The sequence below is a fragment of the Carassius auratus genome, chromosome 36 (assembly GCF_003368295.1).
Source record: "Carassius auratus strain Wakin chromosome 36, ASM336829v1, whole genome shotgun sequence".
NCBI lineage: Eukaryota > Metazoa > Chordata > Actinopteri > Cypriniformes > Cyprinidae > Carassius > Carassius auratus.
Genome location: NC_039278.1, coordinates 14195253 through 14219814, shown reverse-complemented (window position 1 = coordinate 14219814; position 24562 = coordinate 14195253). Strand labels below are relative to the sequence as shown.

The following is a 24562-nucleotide window of genomic DNA, read 5'->3' as shown; positions in this document are numbered from 1 at the left end:
ATTTTTTTTTGCCTCCATGCTACATGTCCTATATATTCATAGCCATCGCTGTTGCCAGGCGACAAGAACATGGCACCCACACTTCCTGTGTGAATAGCCTCAAGACACACCTGCTTAAAAAAAGTCTAGCATGAGTGTTAAAGCAGAAATGTCTTGAGGACAACTGACTACAGATGATAGGAAAATGAGGTTTTTCACAAAAAGGTCATTTTCTGCTGCACATATACATAATTTTGATTTTATTTACTGCCACTCATACTCATTATGTATTTCATATAAAACTGGTGACATATCTCATCAAAAAGGCCTGTTCAGGTTCTTAACACCAATTACAGTTTGATTTAGTTATAGTTCTTTACTGAATGATTCAATCTGAAAATTGGTCATCAATTATATTTAAATTTAAATTAAATGTATGCATTTAGCAGACGCTTTTATCCAAAGCAACTTACAGTGCATTGCGCTTGATAACGCAATGATCTACCACTTGAGCTACAGGAACACTATATTATATAAGAAATGGGCCTATATTTGGAGATAATTATAATAATAGTAATTGATTATTTTGTTCCATATTTAATGAAATATGTTTTCAGTAATTGTGTTTACATACTCATTAAAATTCGGACCTATATCAAAACTTTTTAATATATTTCATATAAATGCATTGACCTGATTAAGGCAGTATTCCTTTTTTTTTTTGACATTAACATTTGTTAATGTTCATAAAAGAATACAGTACAGAATACAGAATTTATTTGACTGAAAATACAGTAAAAACGAATATTATAAAATTATATTTGCAGTATTATTAAAATAAATATTTAGAATATTTTTTTTATAAATATGAAAAATGTAAGTTAAAATTTTAAATAAATGTTTTAAATTATTTACCATTTTAAAATACAGTTTAGTCCTGTGATGGCAAAGCTAAATTTTCATATGCTGATTTTGTACTTGAGAAACATATAATATTATTTCATATTAAATGTTAACCTTATTATAATTGATGTTGAAAACAGTATTTTTGTGAAACTGTAACACACTGTTTTTGCAGGATTCTTTGATGATTAGAAAGTTAAAAAGAACAGCATTACATTAAATGCATTTAATGTCATATATATATATATATATATATATATATATATATATATATATATATATATATATATATATATATATATATATATATACATACACACACACACATATAAATATTGAATATTTCTTTATTTCCAGGAGGTGGAGGGGGTTCAGCGGGCAGTCGAGGAGAGATGAGCCTGGCAGAAGTGCAGTGTCATCTGGATAGAGAGGGTGCGTCTGACCTGGTCATTGACCTCATCATGAACGCCACAAGTGACCGAATCTTCCAGGAAAGCATCCTGCTGGCCATCGCTCTGCTGGAGGGAGGAAACCCCGTCATACAGGTGAAATGAGCTCTCACTTCTTACTTTCATTTGAGTTACTCCTGTTTTACACATTACAAAAAGTTGTTTAGCTTATTATTCTAATATTATGTTATTAATACTATAATATTTTTTTATTTTATATTCTACTTTTGATCTACAATTATAATATCTAAAATAATTTTTATTAGTATATGTGTGTGTGTGTGTATATATATATATGTGTGTGTGTGTGTGTGTGTGTGTGTGTGTGTGTATATATATATATATATATATATATATATATATATATATATATATATATATATATTAGTTTATTTTATGTTTTTGAGAGGTTGTTTTTATGCCTTGAGTTGAGCCTCTCTTCTGCTTTTAATACTCTCACGTCATGTGCAAAGCCACAGTGAATTCAGATACTCTAGTAAACAATGATGGTGTCTTGTGATGTGGCACTTGTGTCAGCTGAGCCAGAACAGAGTGATCATGTAAACTAAATCATATCCAGAACCTTTATCTGAATTGGTGTTTTGATGCTAGGTGGGGTTTTTGCATATCTCATATCTGCATAGGAAAGCTTGTCCTTTCCTTTGAAATGCAGGGTATCCTCCCTTGGTGCAAAACAGGAAGAGGGAAGGAGAGCATGCATTGAACTTAGTTAAGAAAACACCAATAAGGCCTTTGCAGTCGGGACAGATAGCTCGGGTCACTGTGGAGTCAGTGGATAAACTGAAGAAAACAAAAACACCACACAATGACACAATGAGAGAGGAACTGAAGGAACGCAAAGAGGCTATTTTCAAGAATAATAACTTTCGTTTTAATTAATATATATTTATAGTAGGTTAAATTTGCTAAAGTAGGCATTATTAGTAAGTACACTAGTGTACTATAGTATTACATTCCCTTAATATTCTTGTCACATGACCTCATGAAGCTGCATGTGTAATTCATTGGTGGCTACTGTATATATATCATTGGAAACAAAAATGGGTAGTTTTAATTTTTGTTTTGTTTTGTTTTGTTTTGATCAAATAATTAGACAGGAAAAAGTTTTAGAACCAAAAAATATTTGTCTTGTATAATCTTTCAATTCAGTTCAAGTTTATTTGACAATACATACATTTCAAAGCAGCAAATGCACGTTTCACGTTGCAGTGCATGTTTATTTGCAATATTTTCATCACTGAAAATAGAAGTTCACATTTAACACATTGCATTCTGGTAAAGATAATTATTATTGAGATACTATGTTAGTTTTTATATTTAGAAATTTATTTAATTGTAATTTTTGTATTTTCCATTTTAGTTTTAATTCAAGTTAGTTATTTAATAGTATTACGTTAGTAGGTTTAGTAATTTTTGTTTCAGTAATTCAGTATAAAAAAAAACATATTTTGTAATTTTTTGTAATAAAAAAAGTCTGTATAGTTAATTTCAGTTTTAAGTTATTTCAGTACATCAAGTTACATTAAATTAAAATTAGAAATGTTGTTTTGTGAACTACCTAAAATGAAATAAAAATTTAATTTAAATTTTATTTTTAGTTAAAAATCTTCAAAATATTTTTGTAAAAGTAGTAATCTGTATATTTCATACATACAGAAAAAGTGCATTGTAATGCTGTATACTGCAGTATTAGTAGTGATAGTGTGCTGTTCAGTGACAGTAAGGCAAAGCGAGCACTTGGATCATCAACTGGAGTCAGTCCAGTTCAGAGCAGGGCCACACGTCACTGTCTGCAGACACCCAGCCAGGGGTTTTGTGGGAGCAATGTGGTTGCTATGGCAACCTGGCAAATTGCTAGGCTCAATGCATGGTTGCGCATGGGCGAGAAGGGTGATGTCTGGCAATGGAGATAGTCAATGTCAACGAAGGGATGGCTGTTCTGATTGTAGAGCAGTTTGATATTCCGGACTGGCAGAGCTGGTTCCTGTGCTCACGCATGCGTTTTGCGTGGGTGCTTTTGTTAATAGGGGCGTTGCATAATCAGCTCTGTTATTAGCATAGATGATACTCCGGCTTCCCAGCAGGAACACGTAGAGGCGCTCACATGACTAGATTACATAAGCCCGTGGTGAATAATGCAGAAAACACTCTTGACAGTTCGGTGTCTGTGCTAAATGGGTCACTGTGTTCTTTTCTGATTGAGAGAGAGAAAAAAGAGAGGAAAGTGATTGAGAAGGACACATACAGGAAACACAGAGATAAGTGTCCATAATGAAATGAAATGTCCCATAATCGAGGAAGCAGAGCTCTGTTCTCACTACAACGTGCCACCTTTGTTTACCTTATAAAGGTTGATGGGGTGAGCATAAAACTGTCAAGAAGATGCTTGGGTCATATTTCACCTCGAAATCAAAATAAGTCAAATAATTATTTTGCAAGAAAAGTATACCTGTTTTGAGGACTATTTTAAAATTGCTTACAAAAATGCATTAAGTGCATAATTTTGTTGTTTAAAACAAAATATTTAAAGGGACCAGTCACCTAAAAAATTCAAATTCTGTCATCATTTCCTCACCTTCCAATTGTTTCAAACCTGTATGAGTTTATTTTTTCTGCAGAACACAAAAGAAGATAATTTGAATTATATAATATAATACGATTTTATTAAATTTTAGCCTCTATCGCAAACAAACCCAGAACAGACTAGGAAATGTGCATCTGATGGACAACTGTGCGCTCTTACTGTAGCCTGTATTTCAGCAAATTTTGCTTCGCCTAGTAATAACATCTACAATACATAAATAAAGGCTGATCAATCACTGTTGATTTTTCCAGAGTACACCAAACTTTTTGTTTTTGTAATTAACATTTTGTAATTACAATTAGAGTACAATTAGAAAAACTACAAATTTGAAGTCATTGAAATAAGGTCACATGACACATTCTTGACACAGTATATGAGATTTACCCGCTGATTCTTTAATTCGCGATAACATGTTGCAAGCCTGTTGCGCTTGTCAGCATTAACCTCAGTGCATTGGGTTAGATTGGGTAAGCATACTTGCAGCACTAAAAGGGTTTTGTGGATAACCTGCATGACACATTTGCAGCCAGTTTGCAAAGTCATTTGGGTGTCTTTTGAAGGATGTGAAGAAACCACATGAAAGAAAGAGAGAACTGGGGGTAGTCTGCACTTTAAATGTTTATGTGTGAGCAGGGTAACATTCTGTTGTGTTAACAGGGGAATTACTGAGTTTACTCATTGTAAATCAGCTTCTTTTAAGAGGATTTATTGTTCTGTCCTCTGCTACACCTTTCTCAGGAAATGCTCAAACTCCAGATGCACTTCATTATACAACATCTCTAGGCCAAAATTATACCCAGAATCAAATTAAATAAAAAAAAGCCTGCTTTAGGTTATTTATTTATTTATTTATTACATTATATTACATTATGTTGTACATTTTATTTTATCCTATATAAAGTTTTTTATATATTTTATATTTTGTCATCATTTAAATAATTCTAATTCAAATAATTCAAATAAAAAATAAATTAACACACTTAAAGTAAAATTGTAATGAAATTAAAATAATTTCACAATAAAAAAAATTGTTGCTCAAATATGGGGAATATTATTGTAACTTCTAATTTCTCTTTTGAGGTCAGATGTAACCCAGACATGTTTTCAGGAGATTTCTAATATAAAAAAAATTGTGAGTTCAGATTGTGCTTTGGAGATGCTTATTTTCCCTAAAGCATTTTGGTTAGAACATGGACTTGGCAAATCCTTGGAGGTTTGCTAGATCTGATCTCAAGGGTCTTTAAAGGTTAATTAAGTCAGTAAGCGCAGCATCATCAGCATGACATTGATAAATGGAGCCGTGTGATTGGATGACTGTACTGAGTGGCCTGCTATGGATGCAGAAGTGAAACGGGTCCAACAGCGAACCCTGGGTTTGTGGATTTGGTTTGACGTATTATGCAAAGAATGTGCTTGCCGATCAAGAAGTAATTTTAAGCAAGGATGCTCTTGCTAATGTAAGTTCTTTGGTTACTGTTACGTGACATATTTTGGCACAGGATTTTTCAATCCTGATTGATGGATGATTAGGCTGGTTGATATGTGGCTTAATTCTGCAAGACTATTCTCATGAAAAGAAGATATCAGCTTTAAAACTCCTCATTAGAGCCATACAAGTGGTTTTTTGTGGCGCTGAGTGAATCTGAAACATATCAGAAGATTAATCGCATTACTTTGACTTGCGTAATATGGCCTAGTTCATGCAAAGAGAGGTATTTGTTTGAAAGCTGCACAACAACTGCCCTCCGCAATTTGTTTGTTTACAAAAGTATTCTGGGGTATTCGTCAGGATAACACATGCTGTTACCAGGGAAAGGGATAAAGAGGGATGGAAGCTGAGGAGAGAGAGGGAGAGGTAATGGACTGAATAATAGGGAAGCAGATAGATTATGCAAAAGTTGAGGGCAGAGCGAGCGAAGCAGGCAGAGAGTACGGGGAAGTTTGTTGGTGAACACAAAGAGAAGTGGGACAGGGCAGACCACATGCTGTCTAGCATCCCCAACGTCCAGATCTGTGAGGAAATGTGTATTTGTATAAGTGTGTACACTTGCTCATGGCTGTACCGCATGCCTAATATGGACTGGCTACTACAACACAGTAAGAACAAGGGACTTTCCCAAACAAGAATAATGTGCGAGGCTGCTTTTGCATGGGCAATGCCAATCAGTGGCACTAAATTTAGTCGCTCTGGACAAACTGACCTGGGCAATGAGGTTCATCTTGCTCCATTTAGCCCTTTCTGTTTGTTTCAGTAGTTAAAAAAAAAAAAAAAAAAAAAAAAAAGGCTGTGATTGTGTTTTTTTTCACTTATTTGTTATGGTGATATGTTAAATGTTGTGATGGAAAGAACTGAGAGGCTGTCAAAAAGATATTACAGTTTGTTTTCGTTCAGTATAATTTATACATTTATCAATATAAACGGTAACGCTTGACAATAAGGTTCATTAGTTAACTATTTTAGTTAACATGATCTAAGCATGAACTATACTTTGACAGCATTTATTAATCTTAGTTCATGTTAATCTCAACATTTAATAATTCATTATTAAAATTAAAGTTGTGCACTGTGAATTAACATTAACAATGAATGACTGTATTTTCATTAACGTTAACAAAGATTAATAAATACTGTAATTAATGCATTGTTCATTCTTCATTGATGTTAGTTAATATATTAACTAGTGTTAGATAATTTAAGTGTTATCATATAAACTGCTGTTCAAATAAGAACTGTATACTTATATATCAGAAAGTATTAATTAAATCAATCAATAGAGAAAGAAAAGACATTGACATTGTTAGAGCAAATTCATTTTCCACGAAAATATTAAGCAGTATGATAAAAATGCTGGAAATGTAGCTTTACCTTCATACAAGTAAATTAGATGCCTCTGGTGTTTATTTAAATTTAAAATGTAAATAATATTTCATTTCATTTTATATGATATTTAATCTTTTTGTTAATGTACAACACTGCTTTATAAATGTTTTTTTATATAATTCACAAAACAAGAAATATATATTTATAGAAATTCATTGCTGTATGATGTTTATATATGCATCATTGACGTCAACAATTCTAATGGCGATCACCTTTAACACCTGTATTGTCGTGCCTAACTTTGCACCAGCAAACAATTAAATTTAAATGCAATTTTTAAATGAAATTAAACATTAGAATTATATTCCTTTAGGAATTGTTTGATTTGCAGAAATTGCATTGGGCATGACTAGGCCTAGAGTCTGCGTTGATCATTGCTATTCCAAAGGCTGCCATTGAAAAACGATGAGGTCACAGGATACATGAGATCCAATTTCACATACTTGAAGCGGCCCACAATGAACTGAATAGACATAATTAGGGAGCATGGAAATAATCATCCTGAATTATGAATCCATTGGCGCTCAGTTCGATACAGGCCTGTGTTCTATACTCTATACTGTAAAACCTCCAGGCCAGACAGAAGTCGGAAGGGCAGACGGGACCTCATCTGTGTTGAGTAATACTCAAGCAGGAGTGGGAAGGAGCGAGAGACAGCGAGAGTACAGTGCAAAAGCAGAGTGTGTGAGAACAGCCGAGTTCAGGATGACCTGTGACGGAAGCCATCGCCCACACGCTCTACAGCAAGTGGGCAGCAAGCACACACAATCTCCCGCTATGACATCAGTGTATGCATTCCTCTGTGACAGAACGATGTAAAACACTCACATCAAACATTCTAGAAGATCATATATATACTCACAGAGCCAAAGTCCATTTATAAATAGATGCTCATTAATAATCAACCTGTTTTAATGCAGCATGTCAAAGATTGCGCAAGGGAGTGGAAAACAAACACAAGGCCACCATGAATTTGCCATTAGGGTTTGATTTGTTAAGTCATAGATTATTATGGGATATGTTTTCAGTGAATTGCATGGGTCAAATTAATTTTTTTCTTTGTGCAAAAACAATGACGTTCATTAGTTGAAATTATTGTTATTATTTTATTATTATGCTAGCAGAAAAACCACAGAGTGATATGATAATCTGGTTGCAGAGGACAGAGATCTGTCTATCTCTTTTTGTGTGATTAATCGACATGAAATTAAGCACATACCATTTTTCTCATACAAGTTAATTTAGTATACCCATTAAGGTAACACATTTTCAGAATTCATAGTGTGTAGTACAGTAGACAAGTGGAGTTGCAATCCCCAGCCATCAACACTTTACTAGAGAGAAGCTGGTTTGCTGTACTCAGCCGGGAAGACACGGTTTGTGTATCATACAGCAGTGACATTTAATTTCAGTCTGTATTACACAGCGCCAAAAGTGTGGGTTTTATATTAGCGCTGTTTTGGAGGGACCGTTTGAATGCTTTTGCTTACTGGATCATTGGATTGAAAATTTTTCTGGGGGTTTAGTGGCTAAAAATGATAGAAGTGCAATATGCAAATAGAGAAGTGAAATCAAGTAAAAGGTTTAGAATATAAATTATGCTTCAGTAATTTTGCGTTAATTGTGAAACATTATTTTAAAGTGTTAAGGATTTTTTTAATTAATCAAGCATTAACGCATTGACAGACCGTTGGGTGCGGGCGTGGTTTGAATAATTGTAGTGTTTTTAAAAGGCATTTGAAACTACAACTCCCATGAGTATTTATGCACACTAGTGATGTGCGGGTAGGGTTTTCCAACCCGCGGGTCCCGCTTTTATTAAATTATTTGGCCCTCCCCAGCCTGTCCCGCAAATAAAATACAATTTTATTACCCGACCCGCAGGTTATGAGGCAGCCTATTATAATTCAGCTATCAAACTGCCCAGCTATTTCACTTCAGCACCGCATTTCACACACACACACACCGTGGGAGCAAATGAGGATTAGCGCATGTAGCTGGTGAAGTCTCCATCCATAAACAGACGTACAGTGTCTGCAGATATAAGGTATTATATTGCGTTTTAACAAGTAATCTGAACGGTCTATATTTGTGCCATATTTTAATCAAGCCCTCACTAACTGAGTGTTATGCCACAGTTATTTTAGAATGCATCTCTTTCTTGTTTCTGTGGTGGTGCGTCAGTTTCGTCATGAGGCGCGTGGTCCCGAGCGCTGTATTACTGATGCATCAGTTCAATTCAACTTACTCCAAATATATGAACTTACCTGTTTTGAATACTTTATATTTAACTAGTTCGTTTATGTCCAATATCAGTGTTAAACTGTTTGACTTTAAATTAAATCTACTCTTGATTTTCACCGTTGACTGATTTTGCAGAACATTTAGACTGATAACTTCCGTGCGCAGATGCGTAGTCACAGGACGCACAATTTGACAGTTGCGTCCGACTATATATGAACTACGTCAGTGGACGCCGGTGGAGCTATGTGGCGACATATAAAATGTTTAACAAAACCCGGTGAGCAGACAACACACAAGAGAAAACCTGACGATGAAACCAAAAAGGAAGAAGAGACAAAGAAAAACAAAAGACTTTTCAACGAAAAGTGGAAGTCAGGTCGAGAATGGCTGGTATATGATATGGGAGTATATTCACAACAACAAAAATGTGGCTAGTAAAAACTTTTATAAAAACGAAAATAAAAATTCTAACTAATAAAAAAATAACAATTTTATATATATATATATATATATATATATATATATATATATATATATATATATATATATATATATATATATATATATATATGTATGTATGTATGTGAACTATCTCTTGAAGCATTCTTATTTGGCTTTGACATACAGTATGCTGCCTCTTCGACTGTTTTAAAAACGAGAACATGACTCATTCATTTGAATGCAGGAGATGTGCCATGTGCAGACGTGCGCACGTATGGCTCGGCGATTTCCTGAGAAAAGTATAAATAGAAATGTGTTACCAGCTCTCGGGAGAGGAAAGATGGGTCTCCATCCTTGAGCCTTAGAAATTGGCCCTCAGATTGAGATCCAAAGGTCACAAGAACCAAAGATTTTTTTTTTTTTTTTTATTGCAGTTCATCATCTGCTCAGGTTCTGACTCATGGCTGCATTTTGAACATCATCATTGATGTTTAAAAGAGAGGAGAGGCAGATTAATGACAATATTGCTTTTTTGAACTCAAACCTTGGCTCTTGCTGTAGTCAGGCCTGTTATGTAATGTTGGAAAAATGGCGTCAGGTGTAGTGGGACACAAACTGGAGGACTCCTCCCGAGGTTTCAAGTCACACCTCGCACCTGTCGCCTGCCACATAAGTGCACGCACCTCGGTTAAACATTAGCTTTTGACCTATATAACAAACCCAATGTGTGTGTGTGTGTGAGGGGGAAGTGTGTTTGTCTATTATGACCTATAAATATTTACATACTTTTTCGACCTTTGTCACAGTTGGTGTTGTCCTTGTAGATGTTCTGTGCACTTGAAGTTAGATGTGTAAACATCTCTGTTTTTGCCCACGGCCCTCTTGGTTACCGTAAGCTCCAAACAGCCCCTCAAGACACGAGCAGATGCACACGAGCGTAATGAAGAACAGCAGGTGTGGGTGCTATTACTCTAGCACTCAAGGCATGTGAGAGTGTGTTTAAAGCCGACCTCGGCTGTATTTACATCCAGCTTATTTAACCCCGTAAAGCCTGATTTTTTTTTTAAGGATTAATTTATTAAAAGGCTAAATATATATAATAATTTTTTTTTTATATATAAAATTAAATCTGTCGGAATAGAAATTATATAAATTAAAATAAATCAGAAAAATTTACTACAAGATAATGTATTAAAATAGTATGTAGAAAAAATACAAAATAAATGATCAAAAAAATATCAGTTGTCACTCTAAATCTTCCAATAATGTCTTGGTAATATAATATTTAGATGCTTAGTTTTATCATCAAGTCTCTGTAGTTTTGATTTGGGATTGTTTGATTGTGTATGTAAATCATGTGTATATTTGATACTTACATTTTAACCCGATTTTTTAAAATAAATTATGCATGGATAATTTTAAGTAAACCTAATCCCCCTCAGTCCAGTAAATGTTCATCTTGAAATATTAAAAACGTTATAAAAGTTATTATTATCTTTATTTTGCAAAAATCATAAAAACTTTGCAACATAAACCACTTGAAGGTGGATGTTTTTAGAATCATACCGAAAGGCAAGTATAAGGTATCAATCAGACGACAGAAGGCATGTAGATTCACTTCTGATCATATTGATACTTTAGAGGCCTTAGAAATTTGCATAGCAAATATAATACAGTAGGCTTTATAAGGTTAACCCCCTCTCCATCTCTTATTATCATGGTCTTCCTCATGTGGCATTTTAGTGCTCTCTAATGGATTTAGTAAGTGCACTTAAAATCCTTGAGTGGATGTGTCTATATGCGTGTCGTATTGCAAACTTTCCTTCAGCTGCTGTTGTGAAACTGCCGTTGAAGTGTGAAGGACGTGCTGTGTAGCGGTACATCAACATCTCTCCGCATCCCCAGCCGCTGCCGAGCGAGCCGTTCCCGTGGTTACCAGGGCGGGTGGGCACGACGACAGCACCGATTGAGCTTGCGCTTATAAATAGATCTTGCATAACATCCTCTTGTTGATGCCAAAAGCTCGGATAGACGAGAAGAGGACAGAAGGGGGGAAGCAGTAGCTGCTTGACCTTTTGATGCTGCTATTAGGGAACTGCGGCTGCCCACATTAACCTGCCCATGCAGCATCTACTTCCTGTCAGGCCGTGACTGGTCACCTTGTCTGGATAGACTTCATATATAACAATCTGACAGGCTTGTAGAAGATATGATGAGTTTGAGGCGTATGATAATGTAATTTATTCCTGTGATGTAAAACTGAAATTTCGGCATCATTACTTCAGTCTTCAATGTCACGTGACCCTTTGATGATTTGCTGCTCAAGAAACATCAGATGTTGAAAAACTATTTATTTGCATTAGAAATCTTTTGCGACATTATAAATGAACATTTTCATGTAGGAGTTTGTCTTGTAAGTCACCAGTTCATGATACAGCCTCTTCTTCATTGCTCACATGCATTATGAAGCCTCATGTGCACTTTCGTCATACGGCACATAAAGGTCAGGCAGAAGTCAAGCCTGTCTGTTAGAGCGCCGAGCTGATCGCATGTGGCTTGTACAACATTAGAAACTCTTATATCGCTTCCAGCTGTGCAAATAACATAAGATTCACAACACTCCATGTTATAGGGATGGGATTGAGTACCAATATTTTTTAATATTCAGAAGAGACTGCAATAGTTGATTAATTTAATTTCAGTTATATTATATATATTATTTAAATTATTATTGATTATATATGTATTGTTTTTTTTATATTTTATATTTTAAGATCTATTTTATATTTTCAATCATGCATAAATTCTAAATTATATTATTTACTATTTGTAATACTATTTATATTATGTACTATTTAATTTTTATTTGTTTATTTATTCATTTGTTTCTACAAATGTTTTTATTTTTTGCATTTATTTTTATTTTTTATTTTTCAAATATATTATGTATGTTTAAATTATTATTATTTATACATTTATTTATTTTTTAAAATTTGTATTTAATTATTTATTTGTTTATTTATTCATTAATTTTTCTGCATTTATTTTTATTACCTTTTTTATATATATTTTACATTGTTTTACTTTTTAATACATTTATTTGCTTTTATATTTTACTTAAACATTTATAAATGATCAATTACATTGTTAATTTTATATATATATATATATATATATATATATATATATATATATATATATATATATATATATATATTTTTACTTTTAAACTAAAAGTATAGCTATAATATATTTTAAGGTGACTTCAGCTGAGGCTAAGAAGTTCAAGTTCAGCTAAATGTTAATAATAATGGCTAATAATAATGGCTTTGCAATGTAAGCATCACAAAGAACTCAAACAAACATGAATTATTAATTATTGTATAAACCAGGCTTAAAATGAAACATTCAGTTTTATACAATATGTTACAGGGGTCCCTGTTCAATCTTTTTATCCACTAGGGGGTCATTAGTCTGAAAAACCTCGAAGACTCTTTTCTAACACCTGGAAAACACTTTCCATGATTATTTTCCCAATCTTTCCGCTGCTTTCCTGCCTGTACGTCATATGGCAATCATGTGTTGACATGTTAAGTGCAGCGACGCATCTGATGTGGCTTGTTTATAAGAGCAGTCATGAGACTTGCACATTTGAATGCCGTAATGCTCCAAACTCCACTTCTCCTCTGCTCCAGGTCTTACATAACCTGTTGATTTGCTTAGCATTTTAATCTGGCTCTGTGTCAGGACTGCCTTCAATTAACTTCAGTGAGCAGCTTTTAACAAAGAGGTCATTCACAGAAAGAAATAGTTTGTGTTTTTTGTGTTTGTTTTTTCAAATGCACCTTGTTCGACGACGTCCTGAGGTTTTCTGGATGTGCTGGGGCAGATGAATCATTTTTGAAGTATGTCTCCTTTGTGTAAATGTGTCATGGGTGTGTTGCGTTTCTCATTCGCTCACTGTTGTTTGATAGAGGCCTGAATGGCTGCGTTCACTGTTAACCTGGAAAGAAGGCTGGTTATGTAACAGGATTTCAAAACTGCCCCAGAATTCGGCAGATAACTTGCACTCCTCACCCTCCCTCCTTGTGCCGCGCATCACACACCCACTCCGTGCCTGTTTGGCTTGAGAAAAGTAGGGCAGGATTTTCCTCTCCCCTCCTTTTTCCCCTGCCGTCCTGTGCGAGCGTGCATGAGCTGCTATCCCCTCCACCACTCAGCTGATTACTGACTTACGTAAGAAAAAGAAAAAAAAGTAGGACAGGATATACCAGAGAAAAACACTACATAACCAGTGGGATACTTTTATTCATAGAAGGAAGCTGAAAGTTTTCCTTGAATATTTAAATTGGGATGATGTATTATTAAATTGCAGTTCAGCACCTCATTTTTGTGTTCAGCAGAAAATCAAACCTTTTGAATGAACACAAACCGTGTGAATTATGTGCTTGTTTGTGCAAATGTGTCGACTGTGCCAGACCTTGCAGGGCTTGGGACGGTGTGGAGACAGATGGTGTAAAATCAGGTGAGCTGAGGGAGGCACTCCAGGTTATTTCCGTGGTAATTGCTGTGAGTGTGTGTGTGTGTCGGCCGCTCAGAGAGGCTTATGTAACCGCAGTGGTGTGAGTCTGGCTGGCAGTAAACAGGGTGGAGGGGAGGGAGGGACATGAGAACTCTGCTGAGGAGCATGGCTGCTGACTTAACTCCTTATGCGCTGGCATAGGAGTGGTACATGCAGATGAAAATGTATAATGGGAATCAATTTTCCCCTGACTATTTGAAATATAAGATTATATATAGTATATAAGTATACAACTGAAATGTAAAATACTAAATAATTTAAATATGTAAAAATAATAATTTTAATTATATATATATATATATATATATATATATATATATATATATATATATATATATATAATAAAAAATGTAATATACAAATATTTATTGTATATTATTTATTTAAAGTTATATATTTGTTTAGTTATATATTGTCTGTAGACAATATGTATGTTTGTATATAATTTATAAATGTTTTATCAATTAATAAAAATTATAAATATAATTATTATCATTATTAATAAAAAAAATTATGTATGAACACACACACTTAATATTTTTCAGAAATTAAAATATATATATATATATATATATATATATATATATATATATATATATAACAGAAATTAAATATATATAATAAAGAAATAAAATAGAGTAATATTAATAATTATATTAGTGCTGTCAAAATGTATGTGTTAATGCATGCGATTAATTTGTTCGCTATATTAAAGGGGGGGGGTGAAATGATCGTTTTCACTCAATATCCTGTTAATCTTGAGTACCTATAGAGTAGTACTGCATCCTTCATAACTCCAAAAAGTCTTTAGTTTTATTATATTCATAAGAGAAAGATAGTCTGTACCGATTTTTCCCGGAAAAACACGACCGGCTGGAGGCGTGACGTGTGGGCGGAGCTAAAGAATCACGAGCGCGAATAGGCTTTTGCGTTGAGAGCATGTGGAAACTGACATTACCGTGAGGGAAAAACCATCATCCAAAACAAACCATGGCTTATAGTCAAATTCAGCCGTTTATTTAAGATCCAGAATCAGATCCCGAGGCTGAAACTGAACGAGAGCAGCAGCAGAAGCCACTACTCGCTCCGAGCGGGGCTCGAACCCGGCTCTCCGGCATGGGAGGGGACGCACTAACAAGGAGGCAGAGAAATTTGAAGCAGTTTTACTCACCGCATGCGGTTCCAACACACGATAGTGACCCTTTTTCGTTGGGATTGCATCATCCTTAAGAAATAAACGATACGCAAATCCGTCGTCAAACTGGGCCTTGTTTGTAAAACAAGCATCTTCAAAATGCAGGGAACAAACAAAAACACTTGCACAACTCCGTTGATGCTCTGTAAAAATAAACTCCATCCACTGGTCCCTTAATGCTGTTTTTTTTTTTGGTAATCTGTGCAGGGTTGTCTTGCCCTGGCAACCAAAAACACACTTCTTTTGTGACTTTTCGCGACGCTCTTGCTCTGATCAGTGAATCGCTCTGATCAGTGAAATGTCTGTGCTCTGCCTCGCTATACGGGAGCGCGCGCTCTTCCGGCAGGAGTGCCCTCAAGACCCATATAAGGAAATTCCCCTCCATCTAACGTCACACAGACCCATACTCGAAAAAAACTTTCCGAAACTTGTGACAAACCGGAAGGAGTATTTTGGGAACAAAAATACTCCTTCAAACGTACAACTTAATTTTTGAAACTTTGTCCATGTTTAGCATGGGAATCCAACTCTTTAACAGTGTAAAAAACTCAGTATGCATGAAATAGCATTTCACCCCCCCTTTAATTTAAAATATTTAATACAATTAACACCGGACCGAAGCTTGGGTTGGCCACTCCACTCACAACTGCTGCTTCTGTTGTCTCTTTGTTTTCTTGAAAGAATTGTTTAGTTAGACACAGAACGTCTTTATGATCAAATCAAATGGGAGTCTTTTCAGACGCACACTCCAACATCACCTCAGCGACAGGTGATAGTCAAACGAGTGTGGAAAAGGTCCAGGTGAAGACGGAGCTTCAGTAGAACAACAGTGAACTGCGGTCAGATGAGATGTTGTCAGACCGTATGTCAGTAAAAATTATTTTTCCTCTCTTGTCAGCAGTTCTACTGTGCTTATAGCACATGCTCTTCAGTTGAACTCACAAATGCGTCGAGACACACTGAAGCCTATATAATTTAATATTAAAGCGTAAAAGAAACTACAAGCATGCAGTGTTGTAATTGTGTCATGAAGTTACCAAAAAGGTGATTAAAGCTGCCTTAAAACTGAGCATGCATGTAAGTATTTGTTATATGAGTCAAATTTAAGAACGTCTATATAATGCAGTGGTTTTCAAAGCTGTTCCAGTCTCCCTTATCTAAGACACTTGATTCAACTCATCAGCTCATTAGTACATTAAGACCTGAAGAGGGTCAGAAAAGGTAAAGAGTTGTGAGAAAATACGATGCTTCATGTTCAGCAGCAGCTCTTAAAGCAGTATAAAAACTAGCTGCTGTGATGTTTGTCAATCAAAAAAGAAAGGAAATCAATCACTTTTTTTGTAGCTTTAAGGATTCATCTATATTTAATTTAAAATGTAGTGTCTGATAACTTTATAAAATTTATGTAGATTGCCTACAGGCTGAAGGGCACAGGTAACAAAAAATGGCATTTATTAAAATGGGTTTATTTGAAGATTGTTGTAAAGTTCACTTAAATTAAGTTGTTGTTTTTTTGTTTACTCTAATAAATGTTACAATTTATAGCTCTCAATTATGCTGTAATATTGATTGACTATAGTCAATGCTTAAATAGTAGGAATACAATTTTCTTATAGAGACATCAGTAGATGTCATTAAAAATGCCATTAAACAAATATTAAAAAATACTGTCTTGGTGTTGTAAATATGGGAGTTTGAATCTGAAATGATTGCAATATAACTATCTATCTATCTATCTATCTATCTATCTATCTATATGAAATACACTAAATATATATTTGATGAAAACTAATATAAATAATAAAATAAATTGTACACATACTTGATATAGATATATATTTTACTGATATAAATTTAACAACTAGATACATTGCATAAATTATTCATACATTTACATAATGACTAATTATACACATATAATATTTTTAGATATAAAAATACAATTCTTTATTCATTTTAAATACATATTTTATTTAGTTCTGGAAAAGAATGGTATTGGTTTTACTTGGATTTGTGTGATTTGTGTTTAGATGACATGCTAACACCAAACTATTCAAACTACTGGATTCATTTATGTTCTGAGTTCCATTTCATTCTGAAGGTCAGAGATAGAGAAAAAAAGTTACAGTCTCTCCCATCCTCTCTTTTCTATTAATTTACAGTATGCTAACTCTTTTTTTTTTCTTTTTCTTTTTCCCTCTACCTATTCCTCCAGCGGTCATTTTTCTGCCGTCTGACAGGCGACAGTAAGTCAGAGAAGTTCTTTAAAGTGTTTTATGAGCGGATGAAGCTGGCCCAGCAAGAGATAAAGGCAACTGTGACGGTGAACACCAGCGATCTGGGCAGCAAGCGCAAAGATGAGGACACCAACGAGAAGAACACCCAAACACGCAAGAAAGGTCAGGGCTCAGCACACCTGACCAAAAACTACACATACCACTACATGTGATTATAATGTGTATAGTTATACCAGGATGTAACCTCGTACTAAACATATATAACCCTCCCTATTTTCAGTCAAGGAGGTTGCGGTAGTAACCGAGGAAGTGCGAGAGCAACTTATTGAAGCTTCTACTGCCACTAAGAAAGCCTTCACCACTTACCGAAGGGAGGCTGATGTAGATGAGCATCTGAATGTGGCGGAGGGGCCGAGCAGCACAGGAGAGAAGAACCAGGATGACAATGAGATGAGCGTGATCATAACCATCATGCAGCCAATCCTGCGCCTTCTGCAGCTCCTTTGTGAGAACCACAACCGTGAACTGCAGGTCAGCTGCTGTACTAGAGAATAGAGTGAGAAACTTAGCATTGATAGCGCTAACTAAGTTTCCCAAATGTTGCTAACTAAAAAAAAGTAGGCTATCAAATTATTGTAGTTACATGGTAATTTCCCTAAGGAACTATGTTCATATTCATTCAGTAGATCATATTCATTCAACTCAACATTAAATGTTATTTGCAAGCCGTTTTATTTCCCTAAGGTGGTGTTTTTCTCAGTGAAAAGGGTTATTTGAGGAAAATAAACTGTAGCAAGGTGCTTAATTTCATCCATCAGTGACTGGTTAAATTGGGAAAAGTGGATCGCAGAAAGGATGGAGCAGTCAAAGGTTCATAAACCTTGTTAGCTGAAAAGGCGGATGGTTACATCATAAACATGTTTTTACAATTTAATCTCTTGGATCTGACATTCTCAAAGTCCTTGACGAAAAAAATACATATGAAAGAAATCTGAAACCCCTTTTTGTTCCAAAGAATTATGATTCTTGATTGAATCTAAATCCTATTCCAAATCATACTAAGAGTTCTATATCGACTCTGCTTCTTTTTCGCTCTAATATGACTTATAAATACAAAAGCATGTCCCTCATTTCCTGTTTTTTCTTCCTTGTGTTCTAGAACTTCCTTCGCTGTCAGAACAACAAAAACAACTACAACGTTGTGTGTGAGACACTGCAGTTCCTGGATTGTATATGTGGCAGCACTACAGGAGGTCTGGGGCTGCTGGGGCTTTATATTAATGAGAAAAACGTCGCTCTCATAAACCAGACTGTGGAGAGCCTGACCGAGTACTGCCAGGGCCCTTGCCATGAAAACCAGGTGGACCTGACACATCCACACCCTCTTTCTATTGCAAACTCTAAAGAAATAGTTCATCCAAGAATGAAAATTCAGTTGTCATTTACTCTCACCATAAAATAATCATAATATTATTTTAGGAATAAGTGAGCACTGGATTCAAAGTCTACTTAGGCTTGTGATGATTTTGGGAAAGGCCTCTCTGAACAGTCTGTAATCATTCAATCGTTCTTTTGTGAATTAGATGTCATTTGTAAATCACTTCTTGTCTCATTCACTCAAAACACCAAGGAGGGTAAATGATGGCAGAATTTTAATTGTTGATTGAACTTTTACTTTGACATTATGCAGCCTTAGATGCACATACACTATATATCCTCTATTGTCTTCTCAAAATGATGGCAAAATGTTTCTTTGTGTTTCGGGCTGGGCATTATGCAACTTTTCCTAGGACATTCATAATGGGGCTGAATATCATGAATATCATCATTGTCCAACTTTTCTACGAGGAAATGTATTGTACTTGTATGATGACAATGTGCTTTTGTCCTGTAATGATAAGATGATTAGTCTCTCACTGAAGCAATCTGTTCCAGGGCCATAATTGCTTAATTGCAGGTTTATTTACATATTAAACATTTATGATTTATTTAAAAAAAAATTTGGACGACATTTGTTTAAATTGTTTAGCCTTCTAATGCTCAAATCTGTAGCTTATTTTCACTTCAAAAAATTATATTCTTAATATAGAACACAATTGAAAAGTTTTGGGTATGTGTGTATGTGTGTGTATATATATATATATATATATATATATATATATATATATATATATATATATATATATATATATATATATAAGAAAGAAAGAAAGAAAGAAAGATGCATTAAATTGACTTAAAGTGACAGTAAAGTCTTTTGCATTATTTTAAAAATAGATCTTCTATTTTTCTATTTCAGAGAAATTCTGTGGAAAATGATAAAATTCGGCTTTGTATCACCGGAATAATTTACATTAATAAATTAATTTATTTAAAAAAAAGATATTTTTAATTGTTATAATATTTTACACCTTTTTTGGGGGATTAAAATAGTCAAAAAAAAAAAAGTCTTACCAAATTCAAACTTTAGATTGGTAGTTTATATTTAACATCTTTTCCCTTCAGAATTGTATTGCCACACATGAATGTAATGGCATTGACATCATCATCGCTCTCATTCTCAATGACATCAACCCTCTCGGAAAGAAGAGGATGGACTTGGTCCTGGAGCTTAAGGTGTGAGAACACTTCCACAGCATTATGGGATATGTACTTTTCACTTTATTCCAAAATAACTGATGTCAATCGTCTCTTTGTTGCAGAATAACGCTTCAAAACTGCTACTTGCCATCATGGAAAGCCGCCACGACAGTGAGAACGCGGAGCGAATCCTGTATAACATGAGGCCTAAAGAACTGGTGAATGGCACTTTGCATTGAAAACACATCTTTCTCTTGTGGCAGTGGGCAGATTTTCTGTTTTGCATTTGGTGACAAACCATCTACTGTCATTATTTAAATGATTGGTTGGCGTACAGGTGGAAGTGATCAAAAAGGCCTACATGCAAGGAGAAATTGAGGTAGAGCACAACGATGATGATGAGCATGGTGAGGAAGAGCACGCTGCTTCTCCACGAAATGTGGGTCACAACATCTACATCCTGGCCCATCAGGTGATGCACTTTCACTTTCACTGCGAGTTCAGTGTGTCATATGTCTGGATTATATCACGTCTTCCCCTCGCCTGTGTGCTTTAGTATAGATATTCTGCCTATTCACGTAATTATCTGGGTCATCGTTTGAGGGTCAATTATATAATAACCATGTTGGGAGTGGTGCAGCTTTTCCACCGGCCTTCCAAATTGCACTGTTTGGCATCAGGAGTTGGTGAATGAAAAGACCAGGGAACAAAAAGTATATTAGACAGGCCCCTTTGATTTAGTTTTACGCAAATAATAGATAAATATGCTTTTGCAGGTTGAGGCTGAAAAGCTCAGTCCATCTGTGGTGGCTGTACTGACTGTGTTTTTTAACTGAGTTTATTGGTTCACTACTGGGCTTTGACCCCTGTTGTTATCGTAATTGGGCCATTATGAAAATTCTGAATGGCTGTTTATTGGAAAAGGAGATCAAGGGCCAGGTTTACTAACAGCTTGCGCTAGCGCCAGCGCCAGCGTGTTAAACAAATACTGTCAGGATTTACTAAAGACTTAGCACTGAAAAGGCATCAACGCAGTTATTTTTGCACTTGACCTTATTGAATATGAAAAAATACAGAAAAATACAATTCAATAGATGTAAAGTGGCTGTCAAAGTCTATTTATTTTTTGTTTAATTTCCATATGTTTAAGCATTGGTCAGATTCCTTTTGCATTTAGGCCAGCAGCATAATTCTTTTTGTAGAAGAACTGTCTTCTTCTACAGTAATTTTTCTCATCCAGATAAACGACTCTAAAGGAAGGGCCAACAGTTTGAAGAAAATATCCCAGAGCAAGTTAAAAGTTAAATAATCTGCATGTTTATAGCTACCCGAATGACATCATATACTGAGCTTTGTTACCGTCAAAGTAAAGTAAGAATGTAAAAATAAAAATGCACCATTGCATGCTTCTAAAGTTTCAAAGCATCAGACTTTTGTGTTGCAGTTGTGACACTGTTATTTATCATCATCTAAAGTTTTAGATTGGTAAAATGTTTCATGATGTTTGCTCAAGGTATGGGTGTAATGATTACAAAGGTTTATTATAGGATTAAGGAAGGAAACCTTTTATGTGAACAGTACCGCACATTTGACATCATATTCCGAAACATTCATAGATTAGGTATGTTATTATTTTACAGTAACCTATGTATTTCGCAGGTATGAGTTCAGGTTTGCGCTCTTTTTTTTTTTTTTTTTTTTTTTTTTAAGCAAGCATTTCTCAGACAGGTGTTGGCTTTTTCACTGATGGTAAAGTGTGTTATGAGCAAAACAGCAAGGCCAGACAGGTCATTACAACATCTATACACTGTCTCAATGAAAGCACAGAAGCTCAGCCTCATCCCTTTTTCCACATGCACCCGCAGTTAGCCAGACACAACAAGGAACTCCAGGCCATGCTGAAGCCAGGAGGGACGTATGGGGAGGGTGATGAAGCTTTAGAGTTCTACGCCAAACACACAGCACAAATCGAGGTCAGTGGTGTCCATCTATGTTGGCCATTATTCATACAGCATCCATAGTTTCTCTGACTTGAGTACACAATCATCACTATTAATATTGCTAATTTGTAAAAGAAAAAAAAAGAAAAAAAAACTGACATTTATGCTATGGACATAAAGCATTTTTTTTTTCAAAGTGATTAGATTTACAATTTTCACCTGGTGAACAATTTTTTTTTTTATTAAATACCATAAAATTGTGTTGGAGCAACCAGAATGTCATAGATATTTTTTTACCCAGAACATACTAAAAATCCTCAGAAAACCTTAGCAATTACATGTTAGCATTAGCATTGCAACAGAAAAAAAAGAAGTCATAGTACGGCAAGATTTGTTCATACGTATACAATTTTAATTGCTATATGTTGTTTTTATCTTAAATAAATAGCTCTGTCCCTTAAAGTATGGTTACATTTACCATTGCTTTGCAAAAAATATTGCAGGCAAAATCCCATTTCAAAGCATCTACGCAATCGGGAGTTTCGCGTAATGGCAAAAAAAATTAACATAATTTTTACACATTTCTCTCGTTTACTTTTTTTACATAAATTCACCACGTAGATCAACAGAAAGCTGCTTGGTTTGATAATGACTTTTTGACATTGGATAGTGGACCTTTCTTAACCTTCGAAAATTTGCTGTAATGTGATTGTACTATAAGAGGTGACAAGAAAAGGCCAAAACAGCAACTCTGTTTGTAAGTTTAACCACCGCTATAGCCAATCCAGACTGCTTGCAACATCTGTTTTTCTCTTACAGATCATCCGCCTGGATCGCACAATGGAGCAAATAGTTTTTCCCGTCCCCAACATTTGCGAATTTCTGACCCAGGAGTCCAAACTCCGTGTCTATTACACCACGGAGCGTGACGAACAGGGCAGCAAGATCAATGACTTCTTCTTACGCTCCGAAGACCTCTTCAATGAGATGAACTGGCAGAAGAAGCTGCGAGGTACTCAAGAGGCCACTGGTAACGCAAACTCCGTGCCTTGTGCGTGCGCACTCCCTTCCTCTACAACCTAGTAAGCTGCTTTACACGCCCTCTCCACTCCCTCAGCCTCCAGGGACCCATCAGGGCTCTTTTCATGCAGTGTGCACCACTTTTGGGTGCGGGGATGCATGCCTCACCCTGATCCCTCAAGCCAGGGCAGTGGGGAGGGGGTGTAAATGTTAACTTACATAAGATAGACAAGATAAAACCTGTAACTTAAAATTGTTTAGGCTTGCTTAAGATTTTAGTTGTATGTGTGCTTGAAGGATTGGGAAAGAAAGAATGAAGATCAGGGTCAGGGAGAAGTGTAAATGGATCCCAAACAAAAACACATGGTGGCTTACATCACAAAAGCTGATTACAGAAATAAGATGAACAAGGGATCAAATAAACAGATTATGGGAAGCAAGAAACTCTAAAACCCATTTTCCACCAACCGGGTGTTGGTGACCAATTTGGAACCATTTCCAACTGGCTCCGCACCAGCCCTTAAAACCTGCTGATTTTAAAAACTGCTTGAACCAGAAACTGATCAAAGATCGAGATTGGGATAATGGCCACGCTGAATTGGGATGTCAAAGTACTAGAATATATATAAAATAAAATAAAAATAATTATCAGAGGTACAAGTAACTGATTCAATTACCCAATACCTGTGCAGTTTTTATTGTTATATTAAACTGTTGCATTTCGAAATTCGGCTTCTGTGGAAAACATTTAAAAAGGTGAGGCAATGATGGTAGAAAATGGGTTATTTGGAAAAGGATAAGAGTTCTCAGACAGGAAGAGCATGAGGTGAACCGCAATAACAAGATAAAACCTGCAAGATAAGGATCTGAACCATGTCAAAAAGCAGATTGACAGATGAAGGGCTTTGCGACAGTCCTTTTTTTATTTTCATTTTTGTTTTTTTGCATGGGACATTTGGCCACGGTTCTTGTTTGTATCTTTGAGTCTTTTGGTCATGAGCTGCTAATAAAAAGGAAGGTGTGAACTCTGTGTTAGTTAGTAATGCACCTATGTGACTGACATGTGAAGGCTTTTATCAGACTGAATCAAAGTAAAAGCAATGTTCCATTGCCGCAACCCCAAGTCATGAGAGTGGCGGCCTGTGTGTGAAAGTCCCCTCCTCCAGTTCCTCTTTTCAGACAAAAAACCCCTATCAAAATAGCCATAGCACATAAACTATATCCTCCAGCCAGACTTCTCAAAGAATCATGGGTCAAAACAAAGGTGGCGGTTGAGGTCAGCAAGCTTTCGTATATGGTTTGGCCCTGCTAAGAAACCCTTTGAACTCTTTGGTATTATTTCTATGTTTTATTATTTCAGTTTTAGCTGCGGTTGGTGAAATTGCTCTATAAAACTGCACAACTGATCAAACAGCTTCTGTGTTAATCCAGTATGTGTTTTATTTGGAATAACATTGTTTAACCAAAACAAAATTATATTTTGAAAGGAATTCTAGAAGTTACAAA

At 35.3% G+C, this 24562-nt stretch overlaps 1 protein-coding gene across 9 annotated transcripts in view; it reads left to right on the top strand.

Moving 5' to 3' along the window:
* LOC113055353 (inositol 1,4,5-trisphosphate receptor type 1) overlaps window positions 1–24562 on the top strand; it is a 116460-nt gene that overhangs the window by 65835 nt on the left and 26063 nt on the right. For 5 of the 9 annotated variants that reach the window (XM_026221600.1, XM_026221604.1, XM_026221603.1 and 2 more), the window contains 9 exons: window positions 1240–1427; window positions 17495–17678; window positions 17797–18047; window positions 18676–18876; window positions 20022–20132; window positions 20219–20314; window positions 20434–20568; window positions 21962–22069; window positions 22856–23087. In XM_026221600.1, coding sequence (XP_026077385.1) covers window positions 1240–1427; window positions 17495–17678; window positions 17797–18047; window positions 18676–18876; window positions 20022–20132; window positions 20219–20314; window positions 20434–20568; window positions 21962–22069; window positions 22856–23087 — 1506 coding nt within the window. The remainder of the gene's footprint in view (window positions 1–1239; window positions 1428–17494; window positions 17679–17796; window positions 18048–18675; window positions 18877–20021; window positions 20133–20218; window positions 20315–20433; window positions 20569–21961; window positions 22070–22855; window positions 23088–24562) is intronic. The other 4 variants (XM_026221608.1, XM_026221607.1, XM_026221605.1 and 1 more) reach the window with 1 other exon arrangement.